At 34.0% G+C, this 20,257-nt stretch overlaps 1 protein-coding gene across 1 annotated transcript; it reads right to left on the bottom strand.

Moving 5' to 3' along the window:
* Positions 1-1,637: 1,637 nt before the first annotated feature.
* LOC129216979 (60S ribosomal protein L34-like) lies at positions 1,638-15,370 on the bottom strand. Its single transcript, XM_054851202.1, has 5 exons — positions 15,254-15,370; positions 15,068-15,161; positions 14,856-14,949; positions 11,408-11,511; positions 1,638-1,764 (listed from the first exon to the last, which is right to left on the bottom strand). The coding sequence occupies exons 2-5, from the start codon at positions 15,130-15,132 to the stop codon at positions 1,677-1,679; spliced, it is 351 nt and encodes a 116-aa protein (XP_054707177.1). The 5' UTR covers positions 15,133-15,161; positions 15,254-15,370; the 3' UTR covers positions 1,638-1,676.
* Between the last annotated feature and the right edge of the window lie 4,887 nt (positions 15,371-20,257).

The following is a 20,257-nucleotide window of genomic DNA, read 5'->3' on the forward strand; positions in this document are numbered from 1 at the left end:
CCTGTACGCATTCAGGGGTCTGGCCAGAGGATATTTGGGTCCGTTGACGGACCCTTCACAAAATCCCAATCAACCAAAACGGACCTTTCACAAAATCCCGATCAACCAAAACGGACCTTTCACAAAATCCCGATCAACCAAAACGGACCCTTCACAAAATTCTGATAAACAACATCGGATCTTTCAAATTGTTTATTAAAAGAGCTAATGTGAAAGCAAAATAACGCATATTTCTGTGTATAAACCGATAATTTTTGGAACCTTTTCTGAAGTCAAATTAGAGGGATCAGCTTATACAAAATCGTCTAATTTTGCAAAAAAAAAAGAGGTAAACAATTAAAATATCTTTTTATTTTTGTTAAAATCACGGAATTTATAAGTTTTAAACGAAATTCTGTGCTTTTTAAGAGTCTTGTCTCTTGGGCCAAAAAGTTAAAAATGCTGAACCCTTGTCTGAATTTTATTTATTTATTTATTTTTTTGTTACAAATACTTTAAATACTGTACGGAAATGTTTCTAGTACAATTTAACATAATGTAGAATGGTAGATAAATGTTGATACTTGAGAGAGCGATGCCCCCCCCCCCCCCTCACTAAATGTCCAGAACGATATAAAAAACACTCCAGAATGATATTCTCGACATAGAGGGAAAACACTTAACTTTAAGTTTAATTGATGCAGTTTGTGCCATCTCTAAATTCTAAAATTTCGTTTTAACAAATTTTTTTTTTTGCGAAATAATTTGATTTTTCACAAAATTAATTCATTTTTCACAAAATTATTTGATTTTTCACAAAAAACGGACCCTGTGAAAAATCCTGGACAGACCCCTGGCATTTGTACACTTCGCACATGCAGTGAACATAGGGAACCTTTCGTTCAGAAAAGAAAAAAAAACAAATTACTCCATGATTTCTATTCCAATCTTAAAGAAAACCATAACTTTGCAAGTAGGGGCGTGCAGGCTGAAGTTCTGCGGGTCAGTTGCTCCCCTTGAAATAGCTCAATGAAAAAAGAAAATGAAATTCATACAACGTTACAGAACACCACGGTGGCCACTCTCCAGATTAAGAACTTTAGATGTTCAAACTACCCTATATACTGACAATTTATGGTAATGTATAATTAATGTATTATGAAAAAGTACAAAAAACTAATTTCATTAGTACTTGAAAAGTTCAATGTTTATAGCATATAAGCCTCATGCGCGAACTGAACTGTGCGCTAAATTTAAAAGCACAGTGTAGTCCGGATCGACGTACCACTTAGAGTACATGAACTTTTCATGTTAAGCACCTTCACTGTATTTGAAATTATAGACAGAGGGAGAAAAATAATCTTCCCTTCTTAAGAACCCGCTAAAAAAATAAAGCACCCTATCAGGCAAGCCAGACTATTCAAATTTAGCAGCAGGTTGGGCAACTGCTTTTATATATTTTGTGTATGCCAGCTAATGTGGGGTAACATGGTAATGCAAATGATATTTTTACGTGCAACTGCTCCGTAGTATGTTATAAAATTTTTAAGAATCCGATTTCTTAACAAGTAAAAACAATCTTTTATTCAGAAAATTATAAATAAATGAAATATATATACAAGAGGACTGATCTTTTAAATGACTGAATGGCAGATAAATATCTTTTAAACATTTTATTATTTCTTCTGGAATACAAATTACTTGGTAGGTTTGGATGTAATCTGTTGAGCTTTCAATACTTTTGCCACTATTTTCTGTTCTTCAATTAAAAACGCTCTAATAATCCTGCAATAAAAAAGATGTAATGCAGTTAGATATAACAGTATCTTAAATTGCTTTATAACTAAAAAAAAGTTCGAGTGGAACTGTATTGCACTGCAAATCAGAATATAAGTAGAAAAATCACAAGTTTCATTTGTGGTGACTCAAGAATCATCATGGCAGTCAAAATAATGCGATCTGATAAACATTGAATTAAACGTTAGTAACTAATCTTTAACTAGTGCATCAGAATGATATATAATCATGAACATCATTTGTCCCTATCAATTTCATCATGTGCACAAGCTTTACTAACCAGAAGTGAAAGGAAAGAATGCAAAACTTGTAAACAGAGATGTTTAAGGAAGAGTGACTGGGATGCTGCTCAGCAAGTCAGTGTATCTTTTCCTTACAATACTTTCTGAGAAGAAAAAGCACCCAAAGAGCACAACAGCAATCAGGCGACTCTTTTCTCATACAAAGATTGGAATACTTTAATTAAACATTTTGAAGCAATCTTATTGCAAGATCATGAAGTCAGTCTATTCTTGAGATAAGATAGCACCTGAGCAAAGTGGTACCTTGAGAGCGTGATGAACTTGATAAAGAGAGGATGGACCCTAATTCCATTCTCACTGCCAAACTTTCTTTACCTTGATCAGCCATAAGATTAACAAATTTTTAATACTCATAGGGGACTTAACACTCAAATTTACAAAATCCAGAAGTTGTTGAAGAAATTGAGCTTGTGTACCATCTGGTCCAAAGCACTCTGTTCTTCAGGTTGATGTTCGAGATAGATAGCACCAGAATTACATTTGAGCAAAGTAGTACCTCGAGATCTCGATGAGGCATAAAAGCAATTAATTACTGCCAGGGTTCGCTGATATATCAATTATTTTTTCAATTATGGTATTTTCAATATAAAAAGTATATTAATCATAGTAATATTGTTCATTTATTATTGAAAATAAACAAAAAGTTTTGTACAATATTCCTTTTTTACTTTTATTTTATATTCATAAAATTATTAGTAATGTAACAATTTGAATTCAAAGCACCTAATTAAATGTTCCACCATTGTTCAGAAAAAGAGTAAATGTCTTATGACTGCACCGACTAATGCATATAATTTATTTCTGATGAACCATCTAACTGCACAAGTAGCTAACACAAGAAAAATGAGTAAGACAGCTAATGCTAAGTTAACTTCATTAAAATTGATAGAAATGTAAAATAAAATTAGATATAAATGAAAGAAACCTTATTTTTAAGCCTACATATTTTAACTAAAATATAAGGAAAAAAATGATTTGAGGATGCATTTGCTATTTTGAAGACTTTAGTTAGTGCTAATTGAAAATATCGGATATATATCAAAATATCGGATATTTTCGAAAATATATTTTCAAACCCTGATTACTGCCACGAGGAAGGAGGAAGCACCCTTTAGGGTTTAGCACCATTATCAGAATATAATAAGGAAGTTATCAATGTGGAAAGAACGGTGACTGGAATACCAAGAGTATTTGTATCCTCCAATTCTGTTCGAGAAGCTAAAGCACCCAACTTGCACTTTAGTTCTCGATGATAAACAGGGTCCTGGAGAGACTGGAAGGAAACATTGCCATAATTGAAATTTGCATTAAAATTATAAAACAGCTTAAGCTACGAAAAACATGCTACCTTTTTGGATTTGGCTCATATTCTCAGGACTTATTGGGAATGAATATGCATCAGCGAGAGAGTTCAAGTGGTATAATCAAGAGTGTCATTAAACTTTTTTCATCATTAACATATTCTTAATTTTTTTCAAATACAATCTTAATCATAGAACCCCAAACCAGGGTTATTTGCCATCAAAATAAATAAAAAACCTTTTAATGCCTTAAATGACTAAAATTCTTCACTTTCAGCTACACTGAAACTTTGAAGCTAACTTGAATTTTCATTCCCCTCTTAACTGAACAAAGAATTTGTGAATTATTTCTGATTACTTGAATTTAATTTCATAATGCTGTTAAATTTTGCCTACATAGGGTTGACATTAAAATTTTACTTGAGAACAGTTGCTTTAGTAGCCTGAAATTTAAAAAATAGTTGCCTAAATAGTCTCAGAGGAACAGTTCTTAAAAAATACATCGCATGACACAACCACACAATACATCTTGAAACATAACATCTTGTAAATACAAGAAAATCAAAATTTCTCAGATTTCGCTTTTGTTTCAAAATTTACTTAGTTGATTTTTTGATGGAATTACTGCTTAAAAAATGTAAGTTACTTTTCACATAACGTCAGGAAGATGTTACATGTAACGTGATGTTTTAAGTGTCACAAAGTGGAAAGAAAACTTCATATATTTTTTAATTTCAGGCAAATTAAACATATACTCTGGTTTTAAAACATAAAGGAGTTAGAAATTGAGTTTTGTGTGATTGAAACATAATTTCCTGCATAGTTAAAAATTTTGAACATTTAATTTATAACTTTGATGACAAAATGAAAAAAATTAGGACATTTCTTAGGGTTTTAATTACACAATTACCAAAATTGGATGCAAAAGGATTGAAATCTGAAACAGAGGAAGCATTTTTTTTTCGATACATGTGTTAAGCACATCATACCCATCGCTTTTCCTTTATTCAATAAATATTTCAAAATATGAAAAAAGTCACCAGTTTTTAAAAAACAGCCACTTTTAGGCTGCTTTTGATCAAAAGAATTGCTTACGGTCAAAAACAGTCGCAAAAGCACTGAATGAAATGGCATCTAGAGAAAGATTTAATAAATCTGTGGAACTACAGTGGCTGCCCCTATTTTGAATCAAGTTTGTCCTACACAGTTTCGATTTCATAAAGCAGCTAATTCAAAAAAGCTGGGTTTTGTTCTGTTTCCGACGATTTGATTCATTAAAGCGGATGATTCAATTAACTGGTGCCCACTGTAATTATTTCCATTTTCCCCCCCGAAACAACAGATTTGTTTTGCAGAAAAGAAAAACCCGTACATGGGAGAAACTATAAGCTCTAAAAACGGCATATTTCAATTATGGTGAAAAAATTTTAGGGAGTTACTCAACAGAAGAAATATCCGATTCTCACATAACAAAGAAATTGCAGCAGCTTCCAAGCACAACATATTGCAAAATCAGCAAAATTTTAAACATTTCAAGAGTCAAATATCATTTCACAACAATTTTAAACACATTGGACAAGTCACTTGTAAGGGCAACATAAAGAAGTAACAAACTAAGGGAACATTACCGTGAAGCCAAGAAAAAGAATAACAATTCATGTTCATAAGTTGAAACAACATAAGTGAATGCACTTCAGTACACAAGATACTAATCAGATTGTCATTTGTCCCTATCAAATTTCATCACTTGCATTCATATGTTGCTCAATACCTTAATATAATTTTAGATAAAAAAAATTAAATATTTCAGCTTTATCAAATCTACCCCTTGGACTGATTTTTTTTTCATTAATAGCCAGATAAACTTCCAACACCTAAATTACAAAAAGAAATACATTTGAAACATTTCATGCTTCCACATATAACTGAAGATAGTTTACTAAAGTGAATTCATGAGAACTGATAGTCTAAGTAATTAAAGAGGGGTGCAGTTTGGCACAACCAGGGCTAGAAAAATCTTTAAAAGATACATGCGCAATTTTCCTTATTGTTTAAATTTGAAAAAATAGTTCATAATAAGTCGTTGTTAAATTTAACCAAATTTAAATTATACAACGGGAAGGATTGCTTTCACGCAAACGATCTTAGCTGTAGGGCTTAAAATAAATTTTGAGCTTTAAGGATACGGTAAGTTCTCAATAAAATACGAAATAATAAAAGTTTTAGGAAAAAATATTTGATCAAAAAATTACATGCACAGCCGAGCATGGGGTAAAAGATTCATGCTTGATCAGAATTTTTACATTCCCCGGCCATGTCGGGCACTATAATTTTTGAGCCCTGGCACAACCATTTGCTACTCACAGGAATTACTCATTGGACTGGCGAGTCTTCTCAGGAACATATTGCTTATCTGATGGCGCTCTTTTTGCATTCCAATTGCCAATCAGATAACAGCGTAGTGAAGCGTCACATTGCTTTGATTACTTCCACTATCAGTTCTAGCTGTATTCACTATAGCATAAAATAGGTCAATGCATATCAGTATAAGATACTAATCAGTTTTATCATTTGTCCCTATCAAATTTCATCATATGCATTGCTGCCTAATGCCTAATTTACATAAAATATAAACAAATTTAAATGCTAAGACATATCTAGTACAGTTCAGACTGGAAGAATTTCAAACAGCCTCTCAGCTTGTGAACATTACAAAAAGAAACATTTTCAAAATATTTCAAGTTTTAACATGTAAGATCCCCATGAGAACTGCATTTGAAGAGGTTATATCTTGCAATATCTAGTGGTTGTTGAAGAAAGTGAGCTTGTGTACCATCTGGTACAAAGCACTCTTTTCTTCAGATTTATTTTCGAGATAGATAGCACCAGATTTACATATCAGCAAAGTGGTACCTCGAGATCTCGATGAGCTTGCCGAGGTCTGCATTCTTTTGTACAATGAAACTGAATGCCGGCCATCAGCTTTACTGCCCAAAACAAAGTAGCATAGTGGGATATAGGAGACGGAACACTGTAGGAAGGAATGGTGACAGAAATGCTAATAAGCAAGACAGTGCATTTTCCCTCACAATACTGTTCGAGAAGCTTAAGCACCCAACTTGCATTTTAGCAATCAGGCGACTCTGTTCTCGTTGATGCACAGTAGAGCTGTTAAAAAGTTAGTGACAAATTGGGGAGGGGACCTTTTTATCTCCTGCCCATCAACTTGACACGAGATATACAGTGTGTCTTGGCTTAACCTGCAAGATTCCTATCTTTGCAACTGTTAGTCCTAGATACGTAGTTCTAAAAACAAGAATCGTCGAAATATGATGCAGAACTAAGATATCAAACTTGAGACGAGGGGGAAAAATGAAAATTCAAAGTTTTTACATTTCCTACAGATTTCTTAAGTTACATATTAGAAAATAAACTGCAATGAAAAATAAGGAAAACAAAAAATTTGAAATGATTCTGACCAAAATTCAATGAGAAAAGTTTTTTAATAGCGCCACAAGAAAGAAGAAAGCTACAATCGCAAAATTTTTCATATATGAAGAGTGACATCTGATATGCAATGATCCAAGTTTGGTGTCAATGCGCATGACAGTTTACCCAACAGTATCGGTGCAATCGGGAAAAAGGTGCTATATAAACTAGTGCACTTGTAAACAGAGATGTTTAAGGAAGGATGATTGGGATGCCACTCAGCAAGGCAGTGTATCTTTTCCTTACGATACTTTCTGAGAAGAAAAAGCTCCCAAAGAGCACAACAGCAATCAGGCGACTCTTTTTCTCGTACAAAGATTGGAATACTTTTGCAAAATCCAGAAGTTGTTGAAGAAATTGAGCTTGTGTACCATCTGGTCCAAAGCACTCTGTTCTTCAGGTTGATGTTCGAGATAGATAGCACCAGAATTACATTTGAGCAAAGTAGTACCTCGAGATCTCGATCACAGCCATGGTGAAGGAAAAAGCACCCCTTTTAGGGGTTAGAACCATTACCACAATAGAAAATGGGAGTTAAATGCTGACTGAAATGCCAAAAAAACAGGAGTGTATTTGTATCCTCTAATAAAAAAAACAGGAGTGTATTTGTATCCTCCAACAACATTCGAGAAGCTAAAGCACCCAACTTGCACTTTGGAAATCGGGCGACTCTGCTCTCGACAGTACACATAAGGGAACAACTCCATTATCGAAATGAGAGTTTATGCAAAAAAGCAACATTATAAAGTGAAACTATAAAACAGCTTAAGCTATGAAAAACATGCTACCTTTTTGGCTTTGACTCATGTTTCCATAAAATAATTGGAATTAATATGTATCAGCGAGAGAGTTCAAGTAGTTTAATCAAGAGTATCATCAAACTGTTTTCATCATTAACATATTTTTAGTTTTTCTTTCACAAATACAATCTTCTTCCAACATGTTACCAGAATAGAATAAAGAAAATCATCACTGTAGAAGGAGCGGTGACTGCAATGCCAATAAGCAAGACAGTGTATTTGTATCCTCCAATACTGTTCGAGAAGCTAAAGCACCCAACTTGCATTTTAGCAATCAGGCGACTCTGTTCTCGATGATACAGGGCACTCAAAGGGGCGCCCTTCATGGCTCCTTGTTATAGGAAGGAAACTATTATTGAAATGAGAGTTTCTGATGCAAAAAAGCAACATAAAGAGAATCATAAAACAGTTTAATCCACAAATAACATACTACTTTTTTGGAATCGATTCATGTCCCCATAACTTATTTGGAATGAATATGCATCAGCGAGAGAGTTCAAGGATTATAATCAAGAGTATCATTCAACTTCTTTCATCATTGACATATTCTTAATTTCATTACAAAAACACAGGGTTCATACTCACTTTTAAAAGTGAAAATTAAGGACTCAAATATTTTTAAGGACTCATCGGAAATAATTAGATGACTTTAGGTACACCTATTCAAAGCTTTCCAGAGGGGCAAAGTACTTGATACAATACATTGTTCCCAAAATGCAGGGAGAGGTGCAATTGACTACAATGCCACATTATCAGTGAATGATATTTTTTAATTTCATACATCATAGGGATGAGAGTGGTCAGAGAGAGAGGGAAAAAAACATGCAGAAAAGGGAAGAGATCAAAACAGCTCCTGGAGTCCATGATTCCAAAATTTAACAAAAAGTAGCTAATTTACCAGTTTCAAGGTTAATACGAAATTTTTCCCTTTTAATAATGTTTGAAATAATTGGGCAGTAATCAATACAATACATGGTACATATTGTTCTTAAAGCATAGTATTTTTTTTTTAAATTTAATTATAAAAAAGATTAGAAAAATGGGGATAACTAGATAATTATTTGTATATTAAAGCATTATTTTAAAAAATCTTTTAAGCATACATTATTGGACTGAGAGGTAAATTGCGGGAAAAGAAATAAAATATCTTTTCTTCAAGATATTTAAAGTACGGTTTTCTTCTTACTGCTTTTCATTTATTTGTTACTAATATCCAATTTTGTACAAATTCGAGGCATTGCACCACTTTCTGCAAGTTTGTTTATTTCTATATAAATTTAAGTTTTTAAAGAAAGGCAGCAATTTCTAATCCCCCCCCCCCCCGAGTCCTCGAATAAAGGGTTGAGGAGCCAGAGTTTGGCTGCATCAATTTTTCATATTTATGAGAGAAAAATGATTTTTTAAGATTAAACATTTGAACTAAAGGTATTGAAAATGAGAACATAAATTTCAAAATTAGATTTATTTGTAAAATAAGAATTTACAACAGAGTGAAAAATCTAAGTTTTCCTAATGTGGTAGAACATACTTTTCGTAGCAAAAATTTAAAAAATACTTATATACATAATCGTCTATTCGTTTTCCTTGCATTGGAACTTAAAAAGCTTCATAATACTATTTCAAGATCAAAAGAACTTGAAGTTGCTTCATTAAATCACGAAATTCAAAAACAATTTACAGGCTGTAAAGCCTAAGCAATTACAGATTCACAAAAAAAAAACATGCCAAGTTTCAATACAATCTGAGAATGGGAGTTGGATTTTTTTTTTTTTTTGACGGACTTTTGCATTTTTTCTAAAATAAATTTAAGAAATAAAAATATTAACATAATGAATAAAACAAGCAGATAAAAAGTAGCATATGGTGAAAAAACCTTCTAACATTAAAAATGATTGAAATATTTGCAGGATGCAAAAAGATTGAAATCTCAAACAAGGCATGCAATTTTCAGCGAAACAGATTACTGTCAGAGAGGCTACAGTACTCAGTTCTTGTTCATACACAACAGTTATTCCAACCACAGGAATGCTATCCCTTCTCTAACTGTAATCAATAAATATGCTCATATTGCTGCAATTAAACTAAAGGTTCTTTTCAAAGCACAGCGGCTGATTTACCAGGTAGTAAAACTGTTTGGTGGGCCTAAAATAGTGACTTTACTGACCAAAATTTATAAAATACTAACCATATACTGACTAAAATTTAAAAATTAACAAACCTTTGCATAACAAAAGGGAGTATCATACTTAGTGAAACAAATACTAGCTTAATGTGCAGCAACATAATGTACTGCTAATTTGGTACAAATTTTGAATGAAAGTTATTCATATATTTATTGTATAATGAAACTAAAAGAAAAATATTTTTATGTTTATGTCTTAAATTTTTGGTACAGGGTTTAAGTACACTTACACTTCAAGAACTTATAAAGTTAAAAGGCAACAAATTAAAATAAGAATGTAAACATAACAAATTTATACACATTTCAATATTGCACACAAATGTAGCTGTTACGTATACCTCAAAAAAAATTTCATCTAACCTTCCGCTTTGGGCAAAAACAGGAAAAATGTTTCAAAAACATAACCAATATCAAGGGAGGGCTAGGTTTTCCATAAAAGTAGATCATCTTAATCCAATAAAGAATCGCAGATTTTTACCAAGGGTTGGCGAAATTGGGCTGCTATATTAGCAATTTATTACTTTTTTTGGCATTTTTCTAGACGTTTATCAGAAATTGTAAACGAAATTGGCAGTAAATATTATCTTTAAATTAATTATTTGGTAAGTTTGCTAAAATAACCCTGACTTTATTGACAAAATTCTGTAAATACTGAATGTCAGTTAAAGTATTTTAAAAACTACTCCCATAATTTTTAAAATACTTTAACTGACCAGTTTTGTCCTGATTTACTCATGTGGAGTCCGGTCGCAATGCATTTTTAGAGGCCTCGATTAAATTACGTAAAACATTTACAGAGCACAAAAAATGAATCTTCTTTGGGGTCCTTCTCAACAGCTAGATGGTAAATCTGCTACTCTAGAAAGAAGGAAATGAAATTGGAGGGAGGGTGGGGGTAAATCCACACAAAGCAAATAATCAGAAAATGCTTTTAGTCTATAAAAACTGAAAACACAACTGCCAAATAAAAAAGTTTTTGCTGAATGAGATAATCGATGTGCAGGATCAGATGGATAGCCACAGTAACAATGAAAATACTTTGGTTTGCACTCTGAATAAATGGTACAAATGTGCAACAAAAGTATAGTGATTGGAACTAAAAGCCAAAATTGGAGTTAGTTTTACTTTGGACACCTCTAATACACAATACTTCACTAATTCATACAAAAAATAAAATAAGATAACACCTATAAATTCTCATTCTATTTTAAATTGATTTACTCTGGCATGCAATATTCTTTAAAAGCATTAATGATAATTGTAAAAGGCATTTTAAGCTATATCAAAGCTCTTATGGCTTTGACTTACGCTCCCATATGAATATGCATCAGCGAGAGAGTTCAAGTATAATCAACATGATCATTCAACTGCTTTCATCATTTGCATATTCTTGAGTTTTTACGGCAGATAATGCACAAGTATGCATGATTTAAAATTAAGTTGGCCAAGGATAAAATGCATGTCGATTGAAAGCTTCAAAAGTATTTGAAAAATAAATGCAAATCTCACCAATAGGTTAAGTGGTTAAGTCAAACAATGTAAAGAAACATCAATTACCTGCTCCTCACACATTTTCCACATCTGGATCCTCCGTATGTTCGTGTAATAGTTTTATGTCTCTTGGATAAAGCTGATAATTCTCTCGGTCTTGCATGTGTAATCTAAAATTGCAAAGGAGAAAAATGAAACAAATTAAGCATTTCAGCATCCAAGTAAGACATGCTTAATTTAAAAATTTCAATGACCTTACCATTACTGAGTTAATTTAAAGAAAATAACAAAGAAAAAAATTCCCTCATAGCATTAAGTACAGTACAGGACCCTAAATTGATATCGCTCAGGACCGACCTTTTTGGATTTTTGATCCTGATGCAGATCATTACACAATAAACAAATCATTTATACCGAAAAACGGCGTCATGCTTTAAGCTTCATTTTATACAGGGTTGCTATTTTGTCCAATTTTTTTTATAAGTCTGGGACGCCGAAAGAAACTGGATAAAATAAGAAATCAACCGATTATCCGCACATAAATTTGTTACGGTACAATAAAGTTAGTATTTAATTCAAAAACATTTTGTATTATGAATTAATCATTTAATTAAAATAGAATGATTGTTAACTTTAGAATTTAATAAATCCAAAAAATTTTTTTAATTGCATATAGGTGCAATTAATTTTAGATCATAATTTACTGGGCATGATTACACCCCAGTGGCAAAAAGTTTTGTAGCTGTCTACGACAAGCTTTTAGAACTTAAAATCTGTCTGCAAAGTTTTGAACAAGGTTTGAATAAAAAAAGAAACGAGTCTTTTTTTAAATAATTTTTGAAATAAGGCAGGTTACTCCCCCCCCAAAGACAATGGGACACCTCCTTAAATTCCATGAAGCACTCCCCTCTCAAGAGCGAGACCCCCCCCCCAAACTGAGCCCAAAATCTTTCTCAAATTACCTCCTCCTAAATTTTTCAATGGAGCAATCTGATGACTCCCGCCCTCCTGTCTGTGGTGGGCACATGACATTTGCAAACATGCATTGGCTATTGAACAGAGTTCTGTCCAGGATTCTTCACAAGGTCTTTTTTCTGTGAGAAATCAATTCATTTTATAAAAGTACAATAAAAATAAAAGGAGAATTTATTTCTTAACCTCTTAACAAAGAGTACTAAACATCAAATATTCGATTCTCAAAGAGGATGCAATGAGATTGCAATTTTCAAAGTGAAGGCCCCAAAAGTATAAAAACTGTCCATAAAAGAATTCTTTTAAAAATTATTTTAGAAGCCTATGATAAACATCATCAACATCTATCGACACAGTTGCAAAAAACGGAAGTTTTAAAATCTTTCCATTTCAAGATTTTAAAACTTCCATTAACTATGGAAGTTTTAAAATCTTGAAACTTCCATAAACTATGATTGTTTTAATCGACTTTTCATTTATTTGCCTTCATATAAAGCGAAGTCAGCTTGAAAAAAAGTGCAAAAGTTCCATTCTCATATCCAATGAAAACAGATTGCATTTTTCAAAGTGAAAGCATTAAACGTATAAAAAATGGTAAATAAAAAGCTTATTAAAGTAAAATAATTTTAGAAAGATAATTTTAAAGCTGATAACCTTATTTGAACTTACTTTTAAAAGTAAATACTTGAAATACTACTTCTTTTAATTGTTTATAGAATTTATTCATAAGGTTTTTGTCGTATTCGGTGCCATATCCCTGATCCATGTGGCATTTTTTAAACACCTAAGCAGAGTCAGAAATTTTTCTTACCAAAAACCATAAGTTTATTCATGGAGGAGGGGTGAGGGTCATTCTTTAGCATGAGCCCCCCTAAAATGTTAGTCTGTATCCGCTCCTGGGTAGACGATAAGTAACCCCCAATATTTGGTGTTTAAGCGCATTTCTCTTTTCGCCGACTATTCCACCAGGCAGAGAAAAAATAAAAGTCGCCATCACTATCAAATACTTCAACACAACTTTTAACAGTTCTTAATTTGTACAGTTATAATATTCACCGTAGTAATATATAGGATTCTCCTTTAGTTTAAGAATTGGAGTCTTAGAATCGACTGCAAGTTCTGGCAACAGAACACCAGTGTTTAGTTCTTCCAATAGCTTTGCCTTCTTCATCACCCTCCAGTTATCTTTTACCATCTTGTAGTGATCTTCCCAAAAATCATCCTTTACACAGAAAAATCTATATTTTTAAATGTGCGCAAATAAATGAAATTTATGGAACAATTCCATACGTAAACTTAATTACCTAGCGAGAAAATTGGAGCAAATTTTACTATAATTTTTAATTATAATACAAAAACATCAACATCGAAGCCAAAACATCGATGTTCCGGAAACATCGAAAATAAAACATCGATGTTTCCAAAACATCGACGTCGCACTCCTAACCAAGAACCCATATGATTTTTGTCCTTTGTTAGACTAATGCAAATATTATGAGCATCTGCAATTGAAAAGTTCCTTTTGTAAACTAAATCAAGGGAATTAGCATAGGATTTTATTTTTTACAATGATAAAATGAAGTTAGATATATCAGTTTATTTAAATGAATATCATTTAGTAATTACTTTAAAAGTTTTTTAAATTGAGTCCAGATTTTCAGAGAAAAAACTGGGAACGTTTTGCTGTCTTTTTTTTGCAAATATTCTTTCCGAATAAAAAAAAAAATTCTTAACATATTCCTGTTTAATGAAGTTTATTTCAGAGATTTTAAAGAAATGGTTCATTTTGGAGAATTTCTGTTTTTTGTCTGCTTTTGGAACTAACAAGCACACCTTCGCTCTCTGCCGGTTCTAAAATCAATAAAAATTAAAATTAGCAAATATCGCTAACCTCACTCTTTGAATAGCCAGCCGTTGACTGTAATTAAAGCTTCAAATTAATGTGTAGATAATACGTATCTATGTTTTCAGTATCTACCCTTTTACAGTTTCCTGCTGCATCGGCAGCAAGGCATCACTGTTAAACATGTAAACGCCATGGCATCTCTTCTAGAAATTACTGCACATAAAAACATAAGCATGCATAGACATGCTTTAATTTAAATTTTTTGCATTAGGCTTGCTTATTATAAAATGACATTTCATATTTAAAAGATATTAATGATTGCATTTTATAATTGAAATTGTCTTCCTGTTATAACAGCACAACTAAGCATGAATGAAAACGGTATAAAAAGAGGTCTTCATTTTCATTGGACGAACAGAAGAAGGTTGTAGTCAGGGAATTGTAACAAAGCAATTGCGGGAACATATGACAGAACATAACTTCCCAGCATAAAATTGTTTACATCTTTTAATGCATATCCCTAATATTTGTCACCTTAGAGATCAGTATTAGCGTTACTACGCTACTGAATTCACTCATCCGGGACAATATCTCGATTATTTATAAATAGGGGATAAGCGAACTATAGACAGAATTTAGAATTTCACTTGTTACAACAAAAAATCAACTTTGTGTACTGAACTTGAAAAAACTTACCCCGCGAAGTCTCAAATGGCAGTCACCACATCTGGGAACTTTACCAGGCTTACCAGGATACAAATACACAAGCCGTCCACCAGGAGTTTTAGATCTGATAAAATAGAACAACACATGTCACAAAAATTAATATACCCTGAGAAACAAGCAACACTTTCAATTGTTAATTATACACAACGATGTTAAAGTTAAAAAACAATGTCAATGCTTACATTTTTACCCTGTTTGACTGAGTATTGTAACATAGCCGCCTTCTATAAGTCAATCTCTGAACCATTTTGTCGAAATATCAAATGGATTTGTCTTCTGGAAGAATATTTTATGCATCAATTTGCTTTCACACAGAATGTTATAAATTTAATAAAAGGATGTAAATAGATTGAAATTTCATTACTCACCAACGAAGAACAAATTTCCACTTTAAATAGAGCAAATGGCTGACTACAGGTTCAGTTGCAGTCACGAAAGGCTGTGCGTGTGCCGTAGCATACGAGGATGCAACGCTGCGGCACAGTAAGCTAAGGCTGTGCTATTGCTTGTAGATGTCGCTTTAAACAGTAGGCTCACGTGAAAAAATCAATGCTTCTCATAGAGTAAAGGCTTACTAGACCTGGACCTGGGGTCCATCTGCCTAAGGGACCCCAAATTACTCAAAGAATCATGCACAGCATTACAACTATACGAATAATACACACATTTTAAAAATAATAGTAAGAAAAACTTTCTCAAAGGATAATTTTGTTTTTACTTCTACCAGTAGCAAATACTTCTGCCAGGAGGATTATATTTGCACTAAATGTGCTGAACTCTCAGACTTAAGACTTAAGATGCTAGTTTTGGAAGCCCAGTTAGCATTAGGGTGTAGGCCAGCTGTAGAGGGTATAAATGTTCCAGAGATTCAGGGGGAAGTTTCAAATGAGGAGTTAGATTGGGAAACTAAGGGTGTAATCTTGGGGGACTCTATGGTAAGGGAGGTGGGTAACACAGTTGGGAGAGTAAAGCGTAAGGTGGCTAGGTGTTGTTTACCAGGGGCTCGGGTAAAAGACGTTAATATGGTTGCTGAAAAGAAGGGAGTATTGAATAAGGAGGACATGGTTACTTTGTGGGTGGGAACAAATGATGTAGGCCACAGTAAAAATGAGGAGTTTTCTAGGGAATGGGAATCCCCGTTGGATAAAGCAACCAGCTTTTCGACGAATGTCCAAGCGGTTGGTTTGCTTCCCAGGTATGGAGTGCATAGGAGCTGGCTAAATCAACGTGCGAGGTGTATGAACTTGCTACTGAAGTCAATTTGCGAAAAGCATCTGAGCTCTACAGGGGTCAAAATGGTTAGTGGATTAATTTTAAGGGCTTCGGAGTCAAAAAACTAAGTTGGAATGGGGGGCATGGTTCAAGCATCAGGTATCGAGAGAATGAAATTTTTTTGGGTATTGCTAGAAATGGAAATAAAGTGACGAACAAGAGTAGTAATGTTAACAATTGTAATTTAGGAAATTTCAAGGTGTTAAATAAAAGCAACTTAGGCATGCTTAAAGTTTTCTATACCAACGCTCGCAGTATTAGGAACAAGATGGATGAATTGAAAAGCATAGTTATGGATGAGAAGTTGGATGTTATTGGAATTACAGAGACATGGGCTACCGAATCTGATGCAGAGTTATTACATATTGCTGGGTATAATTTGTTCAGACAGGATAGAGTAGGTAAAAGAGGTGGTGGGGTTTTATTTTATGTTAGAGACAATTTTATTTGCAATGAATTGGTCATAAATGATAAGCCTACTGATATTGATATGGTTTGGCTGGAGTTGATGAGCAGTAAGGGCATAAAGCTACGCTTTGGAAACATTTATAGGCCACCTAATTCAAACCAGGGACAAGATGAACAGATGTACCGTATTATTAGTGACATGTCCAGTAAGGGATCCGTTATCATAATGGGGGATTTCAATTTTCCGGGTATTGATTGGAATAATTTTTATCCTGGTAATGGCAAAGAAGAGGAATTTTTAAAAGTAATTGGTGACTGTTTCTTAGATCAAGTTGTAACTCAGAGAACTCGAGAGGAGGCCATTTTGGATCTAGTTTTTTGTGACATAGGTAGTTTTGTTCAGGGGTTGAGTGTAGGGGAGCATATTGGAGATAGTGATCATAACAGCATTAGGTTCCGGGTTAAATTTGAAGTGTGCAAAGATGATAATTTTAGGTTTGTGCCCAATTTCAGAAACACCGATTTTGTTGCACTTAGGCAGAGCTTGAAAGAGGTTTTTTCGTCAGGGTTGGAAAATAGCGACGTATATCAGCAGTGGACGGAATTTAAGGATAAACTTGCTAAAACCGTTGGGGACTATGTTCCATTTAGGAGAAAAGGTGTTAGTACCAAAATTTGGCCCATGTGGTTCTCCAGGGAGACTAAAGAAGCTCTTAATTATAAGCAAGCCACTTTTCGTATTTTCCAGGGAGGAGGTTTTATTTCATTTGAAAAAGATTAAAGCAACTAAAGCTCCGGGACCAGATAATATTTATCCAAAAATTTTAGTTGAATGTGCAGAGGAATTAGTGGATGTTATTTTGAATATTTTCAATGCTTCTTATAACTCGGGGACGGTGCCAGAGGACTGGAAGCTGGCTAACATAACGCCACTCTTCAAGAAGGGGTCTAAAGGTCTTGCTGGGAATTATAGACCTGTAAGTTTGACTTCGGTGATTTGTAAGATTTTCGAAACTTTGATCAAAATTAAGATCATGATGTTCTTAGAGACTAATAGTCTGTTGACTAGTTTGCAGTATGGTTTCAGGAAAGGTAAACCCTGTACTACTAATTTATTGCATTTCTACGACAAGGTTACCTCAGCTTTAGATGACAAAAAATGTGTGGATGTTGTTTATATTGACTTTCAAAAAGCTTTTGACAAGGTACCGCATGTTGCTCTTCTCAGCAAGTTAGCTGACATTGGAATAGGAGGAAAAACTTTACTTTGGGTTAGAAATTGGCTTACTGGTAGGAAGCAAAGAGTAGTTGTGAGAGGAAATCATTCTAATTGGAGTGATGTTTTAAGTGGGGTTCCTCAGGGATCAGTTTTAGGGCCTCTTTTGTTTATTATATTTATGAATGACATCAATGAAAATATTTCTGGAAGCATGAATTGTTTTGCTGACGATGTAAAAGTTATGGGGATTGTCGAAAATGAAGAACAAGTAAAACAGCTGCAAGAGGATTTAGATCATATTACTAAGTGGGCAGATAAATGGGGTATGGCAGTTAATGTAGGGAAATGTCAAGTGCTACACTTAGGTCATGGAAATAAGCGTATGAGATATCATTTACAGGGTTCAGTCATAAATCAGGCAGAAAATGTTATGGATCTGGGTGTCCTTATAAATCAGGACTTCAAGTTTAGTCAACAGTGCAGTATTGCTAGTAACAAAGCCAACAAAATGCTTGGGTTCATCAAGAGATCTATTTCAAACAAATCTAAGAAAGTTCTTCTGCCTTTATATAGGAGTTTAGTAAGACCTCATTTGGAGTATGCTGTTCAGTTTTGGTCGCCTTATCTGAAGAAAGATATTTTCGTATTGGAAAGGGTTCAAAGAAGGGTAACTAAATTAGTAAGGGGACTCTCAGATTTAGATTATGATACTAGACTTAATAGGCTTAACATGTATAGCCTGGAGCAAAGGAGAGTCAGAGGGGACATGATTCAGTTATTTAAATTTATCAAAATGAAAGATGTAAATGGATTAAATTTTTGCGGGGAAAGCAGGACAAGGGGTCATTGTTTTAAGCTATTTAAATCTCAGGCTAACTTGGAAATAATTAAAAACTACTACTTTAGCAGGGTCGTGGGCACTTGGAATAGCTTACCGGAAGAGGCGGTAATGAGCAAGGGAGTGGATAGCTTTAAGAGGGCCATTGATCTTCATTGGGGACTAATTAATTGACTAGGACCAGCCTAGCTGGGCCCAGAGCCTGTTGCTGGTCGTCACATTTGTATTTGTATTTGTATTAAATTTACTATGTCACAATTAAGAGAGGCCACGAAGGGTATTCATAAATGGACATGATAAATGATTCAAATAGTTCTGTGATAGACAAAAGGCATTCAAAGGGCCTAAAATGCATTCTGACGCCCTCCCCCCGAACCAGTAACTCAACCACTGCATTCCGCTGTTGAGCTTTCAAGATTATTGTAGGCCTAATGACTCACTTTTAGTTAGTCGGGTTCTGAACATATAGATGGGAACATCATCGGCTGAGTATAATTTGCACAAGCCAAAAAATCTCATTTTTGAAATTGATTAAAATAAGCAAATAAATATCTGTTCAGGGGCGGCTCTAGCAGTTTTGCCGCCCCGGACAAATTTCCAAAGTGCCGCCCCTCTCCACGGTAAAAAAAATCAAACATTACAATTTTTGCATTACAAATATAGTCCCTTCTTTTTGGTAATTCCTCTTTTTTTTTAAATATAAAACATTCTTTCAAAAAAAAACGATAAGCCCCCACCCCCACCCCCTAAAATGGTCATGCTTGAAAGCAGTTTCGCGTTGTCTTCACGTATTCATCAATTCATCAATCCTAAGTACGACCATGGCTTTCCTGCACTTGGGCTGTGCCACCAGAAAATATTTATAGGGGGGGGGGTACGCTTAAAAAATACCCGTATCTGCTAGAGGGGTCTGGGGGTTCTCCCTCGGAGAATTTTTTGAAATTATAGTCTTAAGAACGCAGTTTTAGACGCTCTGTGGCGGTTTAGACGGTGGAAAGTTTCAGGGGGTCTTTTGAGGGGGGAATTTTAAGAAACTGAAGTCTTAAAAACACGATTATAGGCGAAATGTGTTGACTTCAGAGTAAGGGTTGGGTCTTCGATGATTTTTTTTTTAAATAGATTTGAGATGACGTAAACTTTTCACCCCAATTTTTTGTCACTGAAGTTCCAAAGGCAGTTACCGACAAACTTTCATGATTACAGGAAAGAGCTCTTTGAATCTCCCCAAGAAACATTCCAAAAGAGAAGTAATAAAAAGCGATGTTTTTAAGCCATTTTCAAGGACTGGGGTGAGGGTTAAAAGGTCTCATCTTAATTTTTTGAAATTATAGTTTTTTTATTTTCAGATTGCATACGGGAGCATCGTCTCAATGTACTAAAAGAGGACTTCGCGCTAAGCACCTCAACAAAGCGTCGTTTTTAGACGATTTGTATGATACTAAAAGCAGGGTGGAAACGAGATTTGAAGAGCACTTTAATGATTTTAACTGAGGGAGGAGGCTTCCGAAGCGTAGAATTTTAAGTATTTTCTTATTTTTTGATCGTCTAGTAAAAGTAAAAGAAAAAAAGGAGAGGTGGGGGTAAAACAAATATGAAGTGTAGTGTGGGGTGTGATTAACTAAGAAATAATCTGTA

This window comes from Uloborus diversus, chromosome 2 (genome assembly GCF_026930045.1).
Source record: "Uloborus diversus isolate 005 chromosome 2, Udiv.v.3.1, whole genome shotgun sequence".
NCBI lineage: Eukaryota > Metazoa > Arthropoda > Arachnida > Araneae > Uloboridae > Uloborus > Uloborus diversus.

Bases quoted from the DNA above. Each gene is read 5' to 3' on its own strand.
- LOC129216979 (XM_054851202.1), bottom strand. From the start codon at position 15,132: ATGGTTCAGAGATTGACTTATAGAAGGCGGCTATGTTACAATACTCAG. The intron at 11,512-14,855 runs GTAAGTTTTTTC...TTGCAATTTTAG, and splicing joins GCCATTTGAGACTTCGCGGG to ATTACACATGCAAGACCGAG. The intron at 1,765-11,407 runs GTAATTGATGTT...TTTTTATTGCAG, and splicing joins GGAAAATGTGTGAGGAGCAG to GATTATTAGAGCGTTTTTAA.